At 41.4% G+C, this 22,715-nt stretch overlaps 1 protein-coding gene across 2 annotated transcripts in view; it reads right to left on the reverse strand.

Annotated features, from left to right (window-relative positions):
• cryl1 (crystallin, lambda 1) overlaps positions 1-22,715 on the reverse strand; it is a 28,301-nt gene that overhangs the window by 3,478 nt on the left and 2,108 nt on the right. For both annotated transcript variants that reach the window (XM_085385650.1, XM_085385651.1), the window contains exons 3-7: positions 21,873-21,999; positions 17,682-17,843; positions 14,097-14,192; positions 13,517-13,615; positions 2,951-3,059 (exon numbers count right to left, since the gene is read on the reverse strand). In XM_085385650.1, coding sequence (XP_085241776.1) covers positions 2,951-3,059; positions 13,517-13,615; positions 14,097-14,192; positions 17,682-17,843; positions 21,873-21,999 — 593 coding nt within the window. The remainder of the gene's footprint in view (positions 1-2,950; positions 3,060-13,516; positions 13,616-14,096; positions 14,193-17,681; positions 17,844-21,872; positions 22,000-22,715) is intronic.

Genomic DNA, 22,715 nt, shown 5'->3' on the forward strand with positions numbered 1-22,715 from the left:
GTGGGATGTGACTAATGCCTGAGACCAAGAGGTTATGCAGTATGAAAATCATACCATGTATATGAAATGGGAAGCAGTATTCACTGCCCTCTAAATAACATGTCATTAATGTATATAATGCTACTACCTATAATAGTTTAAAGAGATCTTGGATTTATTTTTCTATAAACTGACAGTTTGTACAATTTCACTGCTACTCTCTCCTAAAATACCAGCAGGCATTATTTCTAATAAGAGTTCATGTCATGAGCTTGCTGGGTTATCTAGCTTGCAACCAAATGTTTGTGGATAAAATATATAGTAGTGTGTCCTAGATTGGACGCAGAAAAAGGAGCACCTCTCACAGCTAATGATCAATCAAAGAGGAAACACAGGTCCCATAACAATGACAACAACCGGGCTTAACATATCATAAAGAGGGCCAGCAGTATGGTTTGTTGACATTCCTGTGATAAGCATAGTAGGTGAATAGGTGAAGACTAGAGTTTTAAAACCTTATTTGAGCAGAGAGATGCAAGTGTGGTGCAAGGTGGGGGGGGGGGGGGGGGGGGGGGGGGGAGAGAAGAGATGTGCCTACATTACTTCACATGAGGTTGTTATTAAGGTGGATCAGGGGGCTCAGTTTTAAATAGTTCTTTCAACACATTTTCAAAGAGTGGAGCCTTATTCAACGACCAGAAAACATATGGTGAATGTTTATATTTGCAATACTTCTTTGGGAAATAAGGTTTATATCCAACATGTGACAACGGGGTAGCTAGAAAACGCTTACTGTCTACATAAAGCCTAGTGGGACACGTTAATGTGGCACGACAGTGTGATAACTATCATCTACCTTCAACCAAACACCCTCTGTGGGAGGAAAATCTTAGTGTTATTTCAGTCCCTTTGCTTTATTTCTTTTCCCAAATAAGCTTTAGCTGTTATTGTTGAATTTTTTCTTATATATCTTTTTATGTAAAGCCTCACTAAACAGGGAGCCCTATTCCCTGTGCCCCTACACAACGGCTAATTGTACAGTAGAAGAAAAGACGGGACACTAATGTTACCACTGTAACTCCAATCAGATAACAGCAGCAGTCCTTGAAAATGAAGCAAACTACCCCATATGGAAAAGATATATATAAATCTTATAAAGTTTGTAACTGTCTTGTATGAAACTTGTATGAAAAGCATACAAGAGTGAAAACAGATATAAGATCCCTTGAAAAATTATATAATCAAACTTGTATGTTTTGGATACTTACTAAAAAAATATATGAAAGTAATGAGAAAGTGGCCACTTTCATGAGTAAATCATATATGTTTTTACTATTCCTTTTCCATATGGGACATAACATCACCCAGTTTGCAACTTGTCTTCCACCCATTTGCGGTACCTACCACTGCTAGCTGTACTTTTACACTAATGAAACAATTTGTGCATGGTCAGCTGAATGTTGGACAAGCTGCCCTTACTAGATAGTGTTTTAAAAAGACATCACTCTAATGCTCTTTTCTGTGAAATTGCATTAATATTTGAATACATCATATGCATCGATGAGCCATTCTTCTGCAGGCAGTGGTTTTAGTTGTAGTGGATGATTCCTTCAAAGAACAACGGCATCTCCTGTGTGCACACACACAGTTTACAAAAGCAAGGAAATTTAGGTAGCGCAGACAGAGACAGGGAGCCTGAGTGCTCCAGTATCTGATGGGACTGATCTAAAGACTTGAAGACACAACAGGGGTAGGTCTGAGCATTCTTTTGAGAATCTGATGCTTCCTGAACAGAAAAAAAAGTCAGTAAGAAGTTCAGTACTGTAACTACAGGTAGAGCTGGCACCTGGTCTGAAGGCTGCGAGGTGAGCTCTGTGAGTTTTGGATGACTGGTGTGAGGGAGCGCATTCATCGCTACCCATCAAAAGACTGCTTTGTTCAGCCAAAGTGCACACTGTGTGTGTGTGTGTGTGTGTGTGTGTGTGTGTGTGTGTGTGTGTGTGTGTGTGTGTGTGTGTGTGTGTGTACACAGTCAGGGTTACTCTCTGGGTTTCACACTCACCTCTGATATTCTCCATCTAGCTGAGGTTTCATTCTCTCTCTGACACACAAAGAGATGTCACTGTGTGGTACACTACATGTATTTTGTGCAGCGACACGTATGAAACGCTGTGCCACTTTGAAAATTTCATGTAAGCGGTGAATTACCTTCATTACTCTCAGTCAAAGGCATTCTGTGCTCATTTACTGCAGTCGCTGATGCTCAAAAGCCTGTGCTTTGGTTAGTTCCAGTAATTTTCCACAGCATACATGGCTTGTACATTCACTCTGATTGGCAGATTGGCTGACCTGACTGGCTACCTCCCTGGGCTTTTTTAGGGGGGAGGTAACAATGTTTAAAATAATAACAATAATAATATTTATATTTATAACAAGGTGCAATAATAATTAATGTGCAATAATAACAGTGTGCAATACACATACACTTATTCTTCTTTTTTATACTAAGTTAATATACTGTGTTGTGTTGTTTGTTGCGTTGTGATGTGTCATATCGTGTCGTGTTGTGTTATATGTAGTGCCGACGTAGGACAGTTTTCCAATTTCCTTGTACTACTGTACTATGTATGACTGTGCAATGACAATAAAGAGTTATCTTATCTTATCTTATCTTATCTTATCTTATCTTATCTTAATTGAAACTGGACACCGCACAGTTGAAACTGTGCTGGATAAATGATACTTTCCTCTTCATAAACAGACATTTTATGAACTCCTTTTCCCTTATGAAGAAAGGCTTTTTGGTAAAAATGAATGATTTTGCTGTGAGAATTGAACAGAACAAACACATCATCAACTCTTTGGATCAACTATATAAAATTCATGCTCAAAGTATCTTAAACTCAGTTAAAAAATAACCAGAATTAGTGTTTTTATATGTGAGCAAAGAATACAAACCAGGAAATTTTACCTTTAGGTGCATTGAGGTGCATTGTTTCCATGGGACCTATGAAGGCGTAACGCATTCCTAGTCCCTCTGACATCACCAGGTCGATGTCCTTTACCGAGATAACACCATCCTAATGACGCAAGTTAGAAAAACAACAGTTACATTAATTTCACTGAATCGACTGATAATATTCATTCGTTTTGTACCCTTTGTTTTCTGGATATATTTGCTGATGAACTGATCCCAGAACAGCAGCTCTGGAGTCAAACTGTTTCTTTGTCTGTATCTGTTTATCTGTAATGAGAGTTCACACATCTAGCAGGTCAACTTTGAGCCACATGTTAAGTATTTTCTCTTACTGAGTTCATCATGGTCATGGTTACCTAACAGACTGCGGGACAGTTAAGTATATACGAAGGACACACACTTTTCCCTAGCAATTCAACAAAGTCATGACTTTTTAACTCCCTATTATTCTGGAAAACCCAAATTCCCTTTGATCCCATCAGGCCACTCCAGCTATATAAAGTTTCCTTATTCAGCCAATCCTGTGTCCTCAGGATTGTGCACAGAGGGGAAGCTGGCTGAGAATGGGTCAGGTAACTTTGGTTTACAGATACCTGTTGGCCAACCATGGAGGAAATCAAAGCCCAGATACAGAGACTATGGTGAGCAAGAGGAGAGGCGACAGGGTCGTCTTTGTTTGGGTCCTGCGTCCAACAACGAGCCTGTTATCTGAGCAAAGTGGGATGGTGGGTGGGGTCTTCTCTCCACTGTAATCACTGGGGGCTACGAGCTGCTTTCTCAGCCACTCTGCTTTCCAGCTCTGGCCTCGACTCAAGGACTTCTTTTCTTTTTCTCTCTCTCTCGTTGTGTGTGTGTTTGTGTGTGTGTTTGCAAAGGTTGAGGGCAGGTCCCTGTTATGTAAGAAAGATCACAAGACCACTGTCAGGCCAAAGGCTTTGATGCTTAATGCTGAACTTCTGTACAGCTTTGATTTATTGAGGAAGAATACAGTAAATAGATATTTTTTACACATTAAGTAGAACACCTGATGAAGTCCCTGCTTTGAAACATCAAACTGAGCTGTTTTGTGTGCGTGTGCATGTAACTTGGTAGAAACTGTGTTTATTTTAGTGAATGGTTATAAAAGAAAAACAGTACTATAAGTGGAGGAGATTAGTTGTGTTGCTGACATTTGTGGGAAAATATCCATTACATGCTCGAATTTTATTTTCAATAAACAGATGATGCTACAGGGCCATACAAATGTTAAATGATCATATATTGTTTCAAAGAACTACATCTGATCCTTAAATTAATGATAACTTATAAGGCGTACAACATATACAATTGGTCTCTAGCCACATACATTAAAATGCAATTAGGCGAAACGGTGACGTCCATCTCGGCCACATTATTCAAGACATTGGTGCACGAAACAGCTTCCCCAAACTGGCACCTGCTACAATGTATTTTGTAATGAAATAAACTATTAGAATACATCAATTTGTTGTAAGTGATTACCTGCTCTGTCCTGCTATGTACATGTACGTGTACTGCAGGAACTTTGAGTAATTGTCTCATCAAATACCATTCATGTTTGGTGATTTGTATGTCACATCGTTTAGTTAAGTATAACAGTGCCTTAGGTGAGTGATAAACACTCCCAAACAACTGTAGACGTCACAACTCATTATTTTTGTCGAGCAGTATTGTGGATGGCGTGCCTCTGATGCATGGCGTAAAGGAACGTTTTGGTGCAGCCAGCAGCAATTACAGAGGTGGATTCACTATTTCAGGTAAGCAAAGGTTTCTCATGTAGTAATGACATTTTAAAGGCACTTAAATTGTATTAAAAGAATTATACGTTTTTGCAGTTGAGTTTCAGGCTGTTGAAAAATGTATGGTACCTATATGAAAATCCTAGGTGATGTCTTTCTCAAATTATCATGTTCACAAGATTTTCAGAAAACTTGACCTCTGACATCTAGGTCACTGATATTCAAACTACCTCGTTCAAGATCTTAACCTAGGTTGGACGAGATAGACCACGCCTACTAAAATAAGCTGGGTGTCCATGATGCTCACCCATCAGCAGGGTGAAGACAAAACCCTGAGCATTGACTGTGACTGCAAAATAAGCCCTCCATCACCGTGCTTGACAGCTGCTGTCAAGTAACCATCACAGTGGCAGATATCCAAGAAAGGGTCTCCAGTATGAAGAGTTGGACAGCACCAGGGCCCGACATGGTTCACGCCTACTGGCTGAAGAAGCTGACTGCACTCCACGAGCGTCTGGCAGCACAAATGAACCAGCTGCTAGTTAACGAGAGACACCCGGAATGGCTAACCGAAGGTCGGACGGTCCTGATCCCCAAGGACCCCAAGAAGGGACCGGCCCCCTCCAACTACCGACCAATAACCTGCCTCAGTACTACATGGAAGCTCCTGTCAGGCATCATATCGGCTAAGATGAACAGGCACATGGGTCAATACATGAGCGGGACACAGAAAGGAATTGGCAAGAATACCAGAGGCGCAAAACACCAGCTACTGGTAGACAGAACAGTCAGCCGAGACTGCAAGACCAGACTGACAAACCTGTGCACTGCCTGGATTGATTACAAGAAGGCCTATGACTCAATGCCCCACAGCTGGATACTGGAATGCCTAGAATTGTACAAGATCAATGGGACCCTAAGAGCCTTCATCAGGAACTCAATGGGGATGTGGCGTACAACACTAGAGGCCAACTCCAAGCCCATAGCACAAGTCACCATCAAGTGCGGGATCTACCAAGGAGATGCTCTGTCCCCACTGCTGTTCTGCATAGGCCTGAACCCCCTCAGTGAGATCATTAACAAGACTGGCTACGGATACCGACTACGGAACGGAGCAGTTGTCAGCCACCTCCTGTACATGGATGACATCAAGCTGTATGCCAAGAGTGAACGAGACATTGATTCACTGATCCACACTACCAGGCTATACAGCAATGACATTGGAATGTCGTTCAGACTGGAGAAGTGTAATCGGATGGTATCAAAGAGAGGGAAGGTAGTCAGAACTGAGGGGATTGAACTACCAGAAGGCAACATTGCAGACATAGAGGACAGTTACAAGTACCTGGGGATCCCGCAGGCAAATGGGAACCATGAAGAGGCCGCTAGAAAAGCTGCAACCACCAAGTACCTGCAGAGGGTCAGGCAAGTCCTGAGGAGTCAGCTGAATGGTAAGAACAAGATCCGGGCCATCAACACTTACGCCCTGCCCGTGATCAGGTACCCTGCTGGGGTAATAGGCTGGCCAAAGGAGGAGATAGAAGCCACTGACATAAAGACAAGAAAGCTCCTTACCATGCATGGAGGGTTTCACCCCAAGTCCAGCACCCTGAGGCTGTACGCTAAGCGGAAGGAAGGGGGCCGGGGACTGGTGAGTGTCAGCACCACAGTCCAGGATGAGACAAGGAACATCCAAGAATACATTGGGAAGATGGCCCCAACTGACCGAGTGCTCAGTGAATACCTCAGGCAGCAGAAACCCAAGAAAGAGGAGGGAGACGAGGAACCATCATGGAAGGACAGGCCCTGCACGGTATGTACCACCGGCAGATAGAGGAGGTGGCTGATATCCAGAAATCCTACCAGTGGCTGGACAAAGCTGGACTGAAAGACAGCACAGAGGCACTAATCATGGCAGCACAAGAACAAGCTCTGAGTACAAGATCCATAGAGGCTGGGGTCTATCACACCAGGCAAGACCCCAGGTGCAGGCTGTGTAAAGATGCCCCAGAGACAATCCAGCACATAACAGCAGGGTGCAAGATGCTAGCAGGCAAGGCATACATGGAACGCCATAACCAAGTGGCCGGCATAGTGTACAGGAACATCTGTGCCGAGTATAACCTGGAAGTCCCGAGGTCAAAATGGGAGATGCCCCCAAGGGTGGTGGAGAATGACCGAGCTAAGATCCTGTGGGACTTCCAGATACAGACGGACAAAATGGTGGTGGCTAACCAACCGGACATAGTGGTGGTAGACAAACAGAAGCAGACGGCCGTAGTGATCGATGTAGCGGTTCCGAATGACAGCAATATCAGGAAGAAGGAACACGAGAAGCTGGAGAAATACCAAGGGCTCAGAGAAGAGCTCGAGAGGATGTGGAGGGTGAAGGTAACGGTGGTCCCCGTGGTAATCGGAGCACTAGGTGCGGTGACTCCCAAGCTAGGCGAGTGGCTCCAGCAGATCCCGGGAATAACATCGGAGATCTCTGTCCAGAAGAGCGCAGTCCTGGGAACAGCTAAGATACTGCGCAGGACCCTCAAGCTCCCAGGCCTCTGGTAGAGGACCCGAGCTTGAAGGATAAACCGCACGCAGGGGCGTGCTGGGTGTTTTTTATATATATATATTAGGGGTGCAACGATACTCGTATCGATATTGAACCGTTCGATACAGTGCTTTCGGTTCGGTACGCATATGTATCGAACAATACAAAATTTTAAATTTATTTCATCAACTTTTCTTCTGACGATGATGTCTGTGTTGAGAGCTCAGTGGATCTGCGTTCGACTACTCCGCCTAGGCTGCACTGTCTAGCGCAGATCCACTGAGCGCAGCGCAAGCTAGCAAGACAGAAGCTAAGCTCGTTAAAACATGGCAAATTGAACCTACCCCACCCTCATTCATATCTGGCATTTGGAACTATTTTGGTCTTCAGCGAAATATGACCCTGAAGGTAAGCGCGTCATGGACCAAAGTAAAACAGTATGTCGCATGTGCCACGCAATGCTCAATTACATGGGTGGGAACTACTGCGTTAGCGCAGTTAGCTCGTTAACGTGTTGACGCCGTCCAGCCCCACGCACAGGGCGATCCATGGTAGCTCGTTAACGGAGATTTGCCGTGTTGTGGCGTTAACGTCATTTCAGATTAACGCTGACAGCACTAGTGGGAACACAACGAATATGACTGCACATTTACTCCGACATCATCCTAGTGCAAAGACAAGTGGAAGCAGACAAAAACAACAAGCACGCATGCTACAAACTTTACCCGAGTCATTTAGACAGCCGTTAGCACGTGATTCTCCTTATGGGAATATACTCCAGAAGAAGTGTATAGTATAGCTTTTATTTTGGAAAGAGCCATTCCTCTGTAATAAACTCTCTTTTCCAAAGATGAGTGATTTCTCGATCAGATAGATTTATTATTTTATCCCTTTGTTGTTTCAGCAACATTAAATTTAAAAACTGTACGTTTGAGTTAAAATATATATTTATAATTTTAATAAATGACAAATTAAAAAAGCATGAACATTTTTTGTATCGAAAAAATATCGAACCGTGACACCAAAGTATCGAACCGAACCGTGAATTTTGTGTATCGTTGCACCCCTAATATATATATGTATGTATGTGTGTGTGTGTGTAAACTGAAAATGTATGTAAGTCTGCTGTGAAAAAAATCAAAATAAATACAGCTAAAAATAGCATCTATCTTCTCTATTTTTTGCATTTCTGTAAATTAGTTAAGTCTAAAAGTAAAGCGACATGTGAACAGAAACGCTGGCTGTTGAGAGGCTCAGTTTCTAGACATTCAAAATTAATGGTCAATGGTCAATGGTATGGTCAATGGTAACTTTATTGTCCCTGATGGGAAATTGATTCGCAGTATGTCAAACCAAACAACAAACATACAACCAACACATCACGTACACTCATTAAAAAAAAAAAATTATTCCTTTTCTATATATTTCAGTACATCGGACATTCCATTTTGCTTTATTTTTCATTTCTGTGACATAGGCTTTAGTCCCTCTGCGGCTCTGAATTGAATAAATAGAAGAGAATGGATGTTCTTTGTTGTTATTTAGATATTCAAGAATCATTTTGGATGTGTGAAAGCATCGTTTTTCATTACAATGTTACTGTGAACAGGCTGCTTTGCGATAAACTTTGGGCGCTCTTTCGAAAGCAAGAGCAACACCTTTTTTTTCCCTGCCTGTCCCGTTTGGTTCCTTTGCCATCAGAATTATTGTCTAAAGGCCAAGAAAGATGCCCAACAGATTTACTTTACCAAGTGGACCATCCCGGCCTTACTGTATCGGTCCATTTGATTGACCTTTGTTTTTATTGTTCATTTCATTTTATTTTCAGTTGTTACATACGGGACAGACATGACTGGGGGAAGGGAAAGGGAGAAAGAAAGAGAGGGAGGGAAGGAAAAACAGCCGGGATAAAAATCAACGGTGATAAAGGACACAAAACAAAAAAGAGGTGGGGGGACAAAAAGTACACACACATATATATATATATATATATATATATATATATATATATATATATATATATATATATATATATATATATATATATATATATATATATATATATATATATATATATATCAATCACCTGGATCACCTGTTGAGAGAGAAAAAAGAAAAGAAAAGAAGCAAGAAGGAGAGCAATATAATAAACAACATCATCGCGATAATCCATGTGTATATAACAGTAAATACTAAATATTGTATATTATTGTGCAGCATGTAAGATCGACAGCGCACAGTGTGCTTTGAGGTAGGAGCCAAAAAGGGTGTAGTTTGTGTCTGTGAGCACCCGTGTGTAAACCTGTGAGCATGAACGCGCTTGTATTCAAACAGTTCCTTCATGTAACGATCTGCTAGAGGGTGTGGGGAGCCACAGCCCCGTCCTCCAGGGCATGAAGCAGGTATGGAGGAGATCCAGGCTCCAGACATCCAGAAACCCTCAGAGTGCAAGAGTCCAAGGAAAACCAACAGAGGGGCAACCATGCCACTCTCCCGGAAAGAGCTGAGGAGAGCCCCAAATGAGGGGTCACCCAGCAGCCGCGGAGCAGAAGCCAGAGGGGGTTGCAGTAACGTGCCCGTGAGCTCCGCCGGCATCCAGCTGTGCCAGAGTGACCGAGCCCCAGGCCCAGAGGCCGAGGGCACCCCACCCCCCGAAGGGGCCCGACCGACCCACAGGTGCCAGGTCCTGACAAGCAGCCACCGGGAGTGTCCCGGTGCATACCTGAGCGCGCAGCCCTGGACACCAAGAACCAAAAATGCACCAATGTCTGAGGGCGTCAGGGGGAGTGGTGGGGGGAGATAGGCCTCCATAGAGCAACACCTTTAACAGCAGTGTGGCATTTTTGTCAGCTAAGGTCTAAGGGTGCCCTTGGGGTGGGGAGGTGGGGAATTCGCCTCTCACACGGTGGTGATGTGCACACAATAAAGAATATCATTTAGGTACAAGTCTGAGCTGCCACAGTTCTGTGTAAAATTATGAACTTCACATGCTTCGTTACAGATGTTGCAATACAGCTGGCACAGAGGCACAAGAGTGGCTTCTGCTGCATTTCGTGGAAGTATGACTTGGAGGTTTTAATTCTGAGAATACGTTATTCTCAGCAGGGAGTGTCACGGTCTTGGGCTTAAAAATGACTGAACAATCAAGGGTTTTTACCTGCCTGCAGGCCCTCTTGGATCATTGCTGAACCAAAAAGCTACCGTCAAAGCAAGAAAAACAATCCAAACACTTAAGAGCTTCTCAAAGTCTAAAGCTGTGACAAACAACGAGCTCTGTTGTGAGGCAAATCATGAAGCCTGCTTCTCTTCCTGATATGTAAAACCTCAAAAATGACAAATAAACATAGTAATGGCACGGAAATTGAAGAAAGCAGTTACAGCTTTTCAAAACCACACAAGGCTAGCCACCATGATTGAAGCGTTGGGGGGGCTGTGAGTACTCAGACTGTTCCTATGGAAGCAATATGTGAAAGGTCTTGGAGAAGCTCACGGCTCTTCAACGGGAAATTGATACACCTCCGGACCAGTAATGGACATTAAGACCTGCTCCCCCCCTCTCAGCGGTGCCAGCTGGACGATGTTGACAAGAACAACAAAAAATTCTACCCTGACTCTCTTGCCCAGATTCCTCAAGGCCATCTGCGTAGGCTGTGGACTGTTTATATTTGCTTAATTGGGCAAAACGACACTTTCTGAAGGCTGAACACAGGACACACATCCTCACACGCATGCACACTGACACAGATACACACTCACACCCCCTCCACGAATCCAACACCTGCCATCCGATGCAGACGGCGGATCAGCTTTGGATGCGCAGAGTTGCGGCGTCCCGGACACAGTTTCTTTTTCCTTCTCGACTGCCCTTTTGTGTTATGCATTTCATTGTTTTCTTTATGCTGCCTGTTCTGACCTGTCTCCCCAATGTGATGTTTGTGTATTGTATGTATGGTCGGAAAGGTCCAATTTCGCTGCAGGTCAACTGCAAGCGACAAATAAAGGCAATCAATCAATCAATCAGTCCAGTCTTGCACAGACTATTAGTGTACCCATTTAAATGGTAAATGGTAAATGGCCTGCATTTGTATAGCGCTTTTCTAGTCCCTAAGGACCCCAAAGCGCTTTACACTACATTCAGTCATCCACCCATTCACACACACATTCACACACTGGCGATGGCAAGCTACATTGTAGCCACAGCTGCCCTGGGGCGCACTGACAGAGGCGAGGCTGCCGGACACTGGCGCCACCGGGCCCTCTGACCACCACCAGTAGGCAAACACGGGGTTAGTATCTTGCCCAAGGATATTTGGCATGCAGCGAGGAGGCAGCCTGGGATCGAACCACCGACCTTCTGATTAGTGGCTGACCTGCTCTGCCACCTGAGCTACAGCCACCCAGATATTACCAGATATAACTGGTAATATCTGGCAACAACATAAAATGAAACCAATTTCGTGCCGACTCAAAATAAACAAGCACACACTTTTTCATCTACGTTACCAGTAAACTGCAATCAACTGATGTTTTTCGAGCATACAAATGCACAAGACAGATCAGTCCTACGAATTTACTAAAGAAGACATTTTTCCTAATGCATTTATCCTTCATTAATGTCATAGAGACGTCTTTCTCAAGTGTACAAATCTGAATCATGTGCAAAGTCACGCAAGTAACTTAAAATAGATTTCTGCTCTTTCTGAGCCAGCTTTTTAATAATCCATCCAATCCCCTGCTATTACAAAGCAAAATGTGATTATCCAGTTTCCTTTTACCCATTTCAGCTGTATGGCAACTCATTTTTATTTTAGTTGCAACCAGTTGAGTAACTACTGCCATGTCTCCTGGTATTATCTCCTAATGGGTTTGTAGCTTTAAATCTATGCTAATGCTGCCTACTCACCTGTCAGGAACAGGTCTGTGAGCAACAATGCAGAGCGGCTGTTAATTTCTGCTGATTTCCATTGATGACAGCTTAACATGTCCCAACAGCTATCTTAGGAAGTCGGTTCTAATGTCATTCATGTATCACTTTGAGTGAAAGCCTGAATTGCATTTAGTTGCATTAATGGATCTAACACAAGATGACTGATGTGCATCTTTTTAAGTTCCTCAGCTCAAACACTGTCTGACATCATCGTTTTCTAGCTAATGCGGGCCTGCTTCAGCTGCTTTTACTTTACTAGAAAACAGTTTTTATGTAAATATCTAACTGACCTTTAAACCTAAACCATCTACCCTGGGAAATGTAGTTTTATTTTGTCACTTCAGCCATGGGTGGCATGGTGGTGTAGTGGTTAGCACCCCCCTGTCATCATTGCTGTGGCTGCGTGGGCTTCTGTCAGGTACTCTGATTTCCTCCAACAGTCTAACGACATACATGTTAGGTTGACTGGTGATTCTAACTTGGCCTTGAAAGCGAGGAAGATAAAAGTAGTTGAAGTGCAAAGAATGAAGTGCTTTGAGTAAGACTGGAAAGGCACTATATAAATCTAAGCACAGATTCAGTCCTTTACTAAGGACACCTTTACTACAACAACAGTCACTGACATAAAAAACAAAAGCGAGAAACTTGGAACAGACAATCGTGGAAGACGTGTGAAAGTTCAGAACTATGTGGAAGCATCTGATGTTGCATTATTTAATGGAGGGGGTCATTTAAGGTGCTTCTGATGTCTGTGGTTCTATATTTGAAGCCAACATCAAACTCTTCATGGGAATTCAGTTCGGGTAACACAGTATACGTCTCAAGTTAACATTCCATCAGCCGTGATTGTCACCATTCCCATCGCTCTCATTATCATTCAAGCTTTTTCCTCAGTGAGTGACCACGTAATAGTGCCTGTCATCAGAGGCTAAAGCTCATTTAGTCTCATTGTGCTCCTTTTTAGAGGGAGACTGTGGACATAATAGAAGAGGTGAGCTGACAAGGGCTTCCTCTTTCCTGCCTCTATTACAAAACCATCAGCAGCCACATGAAACCTGACTGAGACTGAGGCGCTCCTGTCCAGAGGTAAAAACAAGTAAAAACACTCGTCATTATGACCTAGAAGTCAGCTTTAGCAATGCAGCAGTAAAGCAATGAGGGGTTTTTTGTTGGAGATTCAGTTAGTGTCATATATTTATGAGCATTTTCTTGCATTTGAACACAAAGGTTATGAAAGCATATTCATGACTAACCTTGCTTGAAGTTGGTAGTGCTTTGAAAAACTGGCTCCTCAACACAACTCCCCACCCACATGCCCAGAAAACACTAACCTGAACTAGTCTCCATGACTCTGCAATAATGGCGGCTTGAACTCTGTTTAGGGCAAAGCCATCGATCTCTTTTTTCAGAAGGACAGGTGCCTGGCCAACCTGCGTCAGGAGAAATCAGTTAAGTCAAGCCAAGCGCAGCAAAAGATCCTACAAGACAATTATGAATAATACAGCTTCATTCATGAAGCTTAGTAGTTGCAGGAAGCCACTGGTTGTTCATGTTAAGAAAACAAGCTTGTTGAGACTTGCTTGGAATAAAGTATGTAATCATTCACATGATCACAAACTGTTTGTTAAGATTTGTGGTGTAGCAGCTGTACTCGAGACTGTGACACACTGTCAAATACTGAAAATGGCCAGAACAACGTCAAACTAATGTGAAAAGAAAGCTAGGAGCTAGGCTTATCACCAGCACTTAATACATAGTATGACAGCAGTATTGGTCTCCTAATCATAGCATGGGGTTTGGCTTCCTCGTGCTCTTAATCCACTGGTTATTCTGATTTCTTTTGAAATCTGTCCAACAAGTTCGGGCATAACAGGGCCCAGAAATGTGTAATCTTTTGTGTAAGATTTGTACCTTGGTCATCAGAGCATGGGTGGTGTCCATAACGGCTGCTGCTGTCTCTGGGTGAGGTACCAGCTCCACCAGTTTTACATAGTAGGGTGGGTTTACCTGGGGAGAGCAAAACAAACACATATTATGTTGTGTTTACTTCACTGATATGTAGGATCTGTTCTTAAGTAACAATTTTCAGGAAAGCAGTACTAACAAACAAAGCTGGACACTCAACTGTTGATTTTGCCTCATCATCGTCCTCCAACAGTGAAAGTATCATCTCAGTGCATGACAGAGCACTTCGATACGGTGTTAGCTTACTACAGTGTACGCTATCCTCATTACAGCTTTAAGACTGACAATCTAAAATGATGATAATGATTAGACACATTAAGGACAGCAAAAATGTTTATTGAGACAGAAATTAAGCACGGTGGTAAACTATAGGTTATACAGCTCCCCATCTGGCCCGTTTACACCAGTGGTGGTGTTTCCACCAGCTTCCACCACCTGTGAAGCAAATTGACCTTTAATTGACCCTCACTTTTTTCTTAAAGTCAGCATTTACAGAAACAAAAGTGCTTCATCAAACCACCTGTTTGCATAGTTTAAATATCTAGAAAGTCTATGTGTTTGGCTGCTTCCATTTACCACCAGCTTGTTTTAGGCAATGATAACAAGTTATTTAAAAAGCAGCCACCTCACCGCTTTCCAACAGCAAAACCTGTAGCATTCAAAGGTTAGTCTAAAGATGGGCATATCATGTTTACTCACGTATAGCAAACTGAACAATCTCTAATTTTTATGTTTGTTTTTAATGCTCAATTTACACAAAAATTGTAAATTTATTTGAATGTCATTGAGTGAAATAACAATTTGATCCCCAAGCAAAGCATGACTTAGAACTAGCCAGCCCTTCTTAGCGAGTACAGTGGTAAGAGGTTTCGTGTGGTTGGTTACCAGGTTTGCACACATCTCAGGAGGGATTTTGGACCACTCGTCTTTACAGAAATTTTAGAAATCCTTTAATTTTTTTGGCTCAAAGCAACCACAAAACAATCAGCTTTCATATTTTCCAATCTAGAGAGACAAAAATGATCATAAAAGGCTTTTTATACACTGAAGGCAATCATCTACAGTGATACAGTTCCACCACTGATGATTTAGAAAAGCTCATGATATACATGCTTGATTTACTGATATCCTCAAAACATCATTGCCACAGCACATGAGCAAGCAGAAGAAACGCAGGGAGAGAAACAGCTAGAAGATAAAAATTATAAACAAGTCCATCTGGCTCATGAGTTCAGGTGAACCATGTTTACCTCCATCAGTTAGGTCATGTTGTTGGTAGCGTGCTCATATCATAAACCAGTCATAACAAAAGCATTCAATGTTTTTGTAAACAGATGTCACTAGTATGTTGTGGAGTACGGTCAGGTCTAAACAGAAACACTCTGCATGGATAAACTAAATGTAAGTCTAATGTAATCCTTGTGCAATGTTTTGTATAAACAAAAGTGCTCAGCTGTTCTGACCCATTAATGTGTTTGGTATACTGTAAGCGAAATTTGTTGTGATGCATTTACTTTGATTGATTGATTGATTGTGGTTGGGATAGCCTGTAAATATAACCAGATCCATTAGTACTTCAATGGAAACTCACAAATCTGCCTCAGTATGGGAGCAAAAGAAGGTGTGACTGAAGTCTAGACTTTCAGCTTTAGGTGAAGGGATTTCAAAACTGTGAGGTCTAACTCGTCACTGGTAATTATCCTGATCCCAAGCCTTTGTTGTGAAAGTATGTTTTTTTTTTATTGTTCTCCAACTTATTCTCTTGGCAATCAGGAAACAAACTAAATAATTTTAACTGACACACATAAAAAAAACTATTTTCTTTTTTCCCACAAGAAAGTTCTTCTTGTTTTTCTCCCAAACACAGAATCAGAGTTAGCCTCGTCACCAATCACAAGTCAGACGTCAGAAGGCTAATAAAAATACTTTCATAACCATTTAGCAATTACACACATTTTTCACAATGAAATCCCTTCGTTTCCCAGTTCAAAAGTGTTTTTTCTCTGTCTCAATCTCTCATCATTTCCCTGCTTCTCTTCAGTAATCGAACCTCGTTCGCAAACTTCTCCCTCTTTTCTGTCATGACCCTGACCCCTGTTAAGGTAATCTATTTATCAGACAGTCAACACACAATTGACCCTGTGTGGTTCATGTAGTTCATGGCTGTCAGCTCACTTGGCTTTCTTCTATAGTGTGTCTTCCTCCCTGAGCCTGGTTCTGCATGGGGTTGTTTTCTGTTAAAAGGGTGTTTTTCCTACCCACTGTTGCCAGGTGCTTGCTCATAGGGTTGCCTTATTGTTGGGGTTTTCAAAGTGTATTGATGTGACTGTTGTTGTGATTTTGTGCCATTTTAAATCTGAATTATAAAACTGTCCTTATATACATATTTGGCATTGATCATTCAAAATGTTGATTATTGCTGAAAAATCCTGCATTGTGCTACATCTCCACTTGTAATTAAGTTTGTTCAGTTTCTCTGTTTCATCAGAAATGCAGAGTGATCCCTTGTGAATTGGATTTTGCCAATCTCATATTCAACCGAACTAGATCTCTTTGTTTAGCTTTACTGAAATTTAACTTGTTCCACTGTGAAATAATCAGTAGCTTGCATTCACAGGCCTTCACCATGCCTGCCAGATCATGTGGTATGGTGTGGATCATGATTTGTGCCTTCCCTTCCTCATGCACTTCCCTTTGTTCTTCTACTAGTTAATCTTGGTTTTATCGGTTCAAAGAATCTTTTTCTAGAACTAGTCTGGCTTTATTAGAGACTATTAGGCAAAGTTTAAAGTGGTCTTCTTGAGCGTAAACAGTGGTTTTTCATTATCTCTTGCTGTAAATCCACTGTATTTACATTCATTAAGGCCTCTCTTGCTTTTGACAAAGATACTTGAGATTTTTTCTTGCCTTAGCTAGTTGTGTGAAAGTTTTTGTCTTAATCATGGAAAAAATTCTGTCATCATCCCCTTGAAGTTTTCTACATGTTCTTTCGGGCCTTTTGTTTTACAGAGCTGGTCAGAGGATTTCTTCTTTTTAAAAATGTTTAAGATTGGTTTTTTTAACCACTCCTAAAGCTTTTTCTTTTTCTCTGAGAAGTGGGATTATTAGCTTAATGTTGGCCTCCTTCACTTGCATCGACATGTCTTTGGACTCCTTACTGAGAGCACCACTGAGCATCAACCACATACTCATTCAACACTTGGACTCAACTCTATTCCTTTTATCTCCTTAATTTGTCATAACATAATCATGAAACAAGTCACGTGCCAATGAATGGGCTCATGATTTACACACTCAATTACTTTTGAGCCTGTAAAAATGGAGGGATTACAAAATAAGTATGTAATGATTAATGCATTTTAATTGCTTAATTTCAAGCTCACTGAGTTTGTGCACCATATCACTGTGAGGAAACTTACAGACCTGGCTGTAGATGACTGATGATGAATTATGGGCTGGCGTGCAGGTTAACACACTGTGTACAGTTTACACCACAGTACCTGGAAATGCCTGAGCATATGAAGTACTAACCGGATGAGAGACGAGGCAGCGACTCCTATTCTGGACTTTAGAAAAGACTTTGCTGGGCACTAGGCAGGACGTGGAGCTGCTCAGGATGACGTCTTTTCCCACAAAACGCTCCATGTCATGGAAGATGCTTTGCTTTACCTCCAGCTGCTCAAATACACATTCCTGGGAAAACAAAAAAATACATAAACGCAGGTAAGGTGTGAAAGCCAAATATTATTTTCTATAATGCTATAAGTAAACATTATCTCAACCCAAAGTCAGTGAAGCATCCCACTGAATATGGAACATGTAGTCATAGCAACAATCAAATTATTTATTACAGCTATTAATTTCTATAATTTGGATGAACTGCTGCTTTGACTCTGTAATTTCTGATGTCAACCTTTCTTTGACAATAGCAAAGACAAAACCATCATAACAATAAAGAAACATTTAATATTTGTTTCTTAGTGTTAAACTTGAATCTACCACTGTCCACAGCTTTGGGGAATGTACTCAGGGAAATGTGTTAAAAGTCATGCAGTTAACACCTTAAACACGGAAATTAAACCAGTTTGGCTCTTAAACTACCTGCTTAACGTCACTTCACAGTGATGAAAAGGTGTGACTCTCAAAATCGGTACTCTTCATTTGCAATCTTTCTCATCCTGGACGCAAAACTGCAAAAACTGGCTGAACAACCTCAGTATACCTCACATATACGCATTATAATGAAAGGCTCTGCTAAAAGGATTTGTGCTAAAACACAAGCAATAACCTAATCTACACTAATTCTAATGACAATATAATTTTTTTTAGTTTGTTTTTTAGTTTAGTTTAGTTGTTAAAGTCCAAAGTGGTCCCAGTGGCAACAGGAGTTGGGAGCTGTAACCCCCAAACTGAAAGAGTGATTCCAGGCACAACATCAGAGTCTTTTAACAGAGTTGAGTCCTAGGAACAGCACAGGCCTCAAACCTCAGTTTCCTTAAATAGAATGGACGCTCATGACAGGTCAGGCTCATGTGTGTAAATGTTAACTTATACTAATAAGAAACACCAATAAGTGAATACTTGGCATTTCCTGATGTGGAAAAGACCTCCAGTATGACCCCTGACAGAGACACAAATCCCTGTGGCGTTGTGTCAGGATAGCATCTGGTTGTAAAAATCTGCTAAATCAAACATGAAGAACTACCTCCTCTGACGAAACCTTTGGGAATAAGGGAGCAGCCAAAAGTAGCTCTTTCTAGTCATCTGTAAGTTGGACTATTCCCATTATCCTTTGTCTCCAGTTCTGCATCTTTCTCAAAGCTCAAGTTTTCTTCAGTTCTGGCCAAACTTCATTGTAAACAAGCCACACTAACCTATTTCTGTGCATGAAAGGAACATATAAAGAAATCTGGACAGCTTAAGTGCTTAAGCGCCCTTCACGTCTGCTCCCACTGCTCCACCAAGCCTTACACTAATCGTCAGAAAACAGGCAAGTTACTGATCTGTAGCCAAGTGACTAATAAAGCCTCCCGTAAATATTCTCCCAGATCAATAGTAGAGTGAAACTTACAGGTGGTCAGATGATGTCATGCTATCAGGACGTATGTACCTAACGGTGCTCTCGGGAAACTGCATATTTCTATGCAGCATTTCCCTGTTCCTGAGTCCACAATTGTTCCTTGTTGGAAGGAACTCAGCGCAGTGAGTATTGATTTTATTTGACTCTACCTGCCTCTGTGCACTCTGATCACATCTACTGTGAAGAAGAGCTCCATTGTCTACTTTAGCAGTTTCTAGCTGGCGAGCATTTTTCTGGCATAAAAGGTTGACTTCATACTGTATTTTAAGTGACTGTGACTGTGTTTAGATAAGCACAGTTGATTGTGTGTTTGTGCTCATTTATAATTTGACATAGATGAGTGATTTTTAATGAAACGTCTTTCATTAGTACGACAACACTTCTTATAACAAACTCCATCTGACTTTCTTGTCAAAGGAAAGCTCCACTTTACAATTTATAATAGCAATAACAGCAAGAATCTAGAAGCATTTTGCATTGTATGGTAGATGTCTCAACAATTTCCTTCAAGAACATTTTTACAGAAATGAACAAAAGAAAAAAAACAAATCAAAAGTCTCTTTTTGACAGCAAGGCTCAGGGAGCATAGCCATCAGACTCGACTGGCTGAGGTGAGCATCGTGACGCAACGAAGACAAACAATGCAGGAGGAAAGAGGAAAACTCAACAGATTATAAAACGTATGAGTTCTGAAATGTTCAAGGTTTTTAGAAAGCATTTTACTTTGGCCAAATGACTAAATTCTTATGGTCACATTGAGAAAGCTGCTCTGATTCAAGGTAAACAACTAAATCTGTAATAAATAACAGATTAATTCTGGGCTATTTTTAAATGAGTAATCAATATTACTCAGTTCATATTCCTTTATTGCAATTATATTAAGCCATTATATTTCTATGACTTTGCCTTTGGTGACAGACAGAAAGTGTGAGTTAGCAGCGCAGGGAAATGACACGCAGCAAAGAACCAGCCAGCTTGGTGTCCAACCATGAATTTGTAGCTAAAAGCATGAAAGAGTGTGTGATATGTCCTCTAACCACTTAGCCATCAGGTTAAACGAGTTGCTTAACAAACATTAAAACATTCCTTGCTACTGAACCGCGAATAAAGAGAGAAACTAGTGTGAACTCTCAGTACTCATTTTTTGACAGGTTCATTATATTCATCATCCCTAGAGTTAAAAATTTATACCTCGGTTTTACCTCCTTTATGACAGACATGTACTCTATATGTGCATGCTGCCATTAGAATCAGTTCACACACTGATGGACTGACAGTAGCTGCTCAGAGGGCTTGACCTCATAACAACCATCATAATCATCATCTTCTCCTCCTCCTAGCTGTGCCTCTATATAGAGGCTCCATGTTCTTCATGCTGAGAGAGGGCCAGCCAGTCTCACTTTCAAAATCTACCATCATCCTTGCCCACCTTTATTAGTGGAAAGTCGACTGAATACAAGTACCTTGGAGTTATGTTTGCTGGCAGACTGAAATGCAACTCTTGGACTGACTGCTTGTGTAGTGAGAGACAGCACAGAACATATTTTTGAGGACATTTTATCCTTTAAGGTGGATTCTAAAATGCTTATGAGGTGCAGAAAAACAAGCAATTAGAAGGACAGTAACAATTTCTAGTAAGATGTCGGGAACTGCATTACCAAGCTCAGCAAGCATTTATCGGGACTATTTATGGAGCAAGGCAAATACTGTGAGTGATATGAGGATTTGACTCCTCCACTGAACTACTAAAACCTGCATGGTGCTAATGTTCCCCCATAAAACAGGTCCAAACTGTCTTTTACTTCCCAAGCCATCAAACTTCTGAACACAAGCAACACACAGGTTGCCTAACTGTTCTGGCCACAGTCATCCTTAAGATCCAAGAAGAAGAGTAAAGGTGTCTGTATACAGTGTGTGCTTTGTGTCTTATGTTGATGCAGTTATTTTTATGTGGTGTATACAAATCTCAGGTGACTCTGAAATCACAATGCAATCACATTTACCCATAAGGACAAGTAAATGCATTAGTTTTTTTGCCCAGTAATGTACTGACCACTGATATACTATGAAGCTATCCTAGTAAATGAAGAGAAACAAAAAAGTTTGGAATTCACGTGTTAAGCAACTGAAGGAACTGAAGTGTTATTATGCAAAACATCTCCATATTACTGTATGATATCACAACCCTATGTACGACAGGGATTAGGGATATTAGTCTAAGTTCAAAATGTGATGTGAGAATGTCACGGAATATGTCAAATGAAATTATGCTGCCCCTCCTTGGGGGGGTAAATGTGTAATAACAAAGCCAGAACGTATTGACCTGAGAGTGAAGTAACCATTCCTTTAATGCTGCTTTGTTTAAACTATGTGAACCAATAAATGAACAAAAACTAGTGTGTTTCCACTGAGTCGCACACCACATACTTTTGAAAAGACCCACACCACAGTGAAGAGAAGCCCCGTGTTTCATCAAAGTCTGCCAACATCCACAAAACAAATGTCCGTACGTGTGTGACGGAGCAAGTGGTTAATGAAAAAATAAACAAATCACCAGAGAGCAATGTTGTTTCCACTGGTTTTACGATTTAGGCCAACGAGATATAACAGCATGTATTTGTTCTGTCAGCGGTCTGTGTTACCTGCACAAAGAAGGCTCCATCCAGTGCCTGAGACAGGTCATCATAACTGCTGAGAAGGGCAAATTGCTGCGCAGCAGACAGCTCCCCTCGCAGCATGTGGGCTTCCTCCAGCTCCACCAGCTGTTTCCTGAGGGACAGAAACTGCAGTTAACACACACACACACACACATAATGCATGAACAAACTGCCCTCTATCATGACATTTTCAATTTGAAAAGAATCATTACCACAGGCTTATTATATAAGTAGTAGTAGAATGAAGACTTTGGAAGAAATGAACAGATGTGTTAGGTGTGTTATTATCAGCCAAAAGAAGTGGTTCTAATATAACACAAAGCAGACAATGCTTCAAATATGGATGCTGCTACAAAGAAGCTAGAGATTCTAAAGTGTCTGCTCTGTACACATTTCCATCTCAGCAAAGAAGATTCAGACACTCAGCACAGTTTCAGTGGGGGTAGAGTATGTCACCAACTTCACCGACTGTATGAAAGTATGCATTGTATTGGAGTATTGTGCAAATTTCTCTAACGAGGCATATGTTTTTTACTTTGGCCTTTAGTGCAGAAAAGAATAATAAAACAATAAATATTCTGGTTTATAGATCGGTCTGACAACCTAAAATGAGGTGCAGGTTTCAAAGGAGAGCGTGTAGTCTGCTGCAAATCCTGTTACGCTGTCTTAACAGTAACAGTGATGACACTTTTAAGGTGTGGAGTACATACCACCACCTTTTTGCTCTTACTCAACTCTTCTCTTAATATGTTACAGAATGTGGCAGTTACATAACACTGTATCACATGAGTCAGGAAGATATCTTCCTTTGAAAAAAAATTAAAGTAA

This window comes from Rhamphochromis longiceps, linkage group LG16 (genome assembly GCF_057381845.1).
Source record: "Rhamphochromis longiceps isolate RC_006_pf linkage group LG16, R_longiceps_female_GT1.1, whole genome shotgun sequence".
Lineage (NCBI taxonomy): Eukaryota > Metazoa > Chordata > Actinopteri > Cichliformes > Cichlidae > Rhamphochromis > Rhamphochromis longiceps.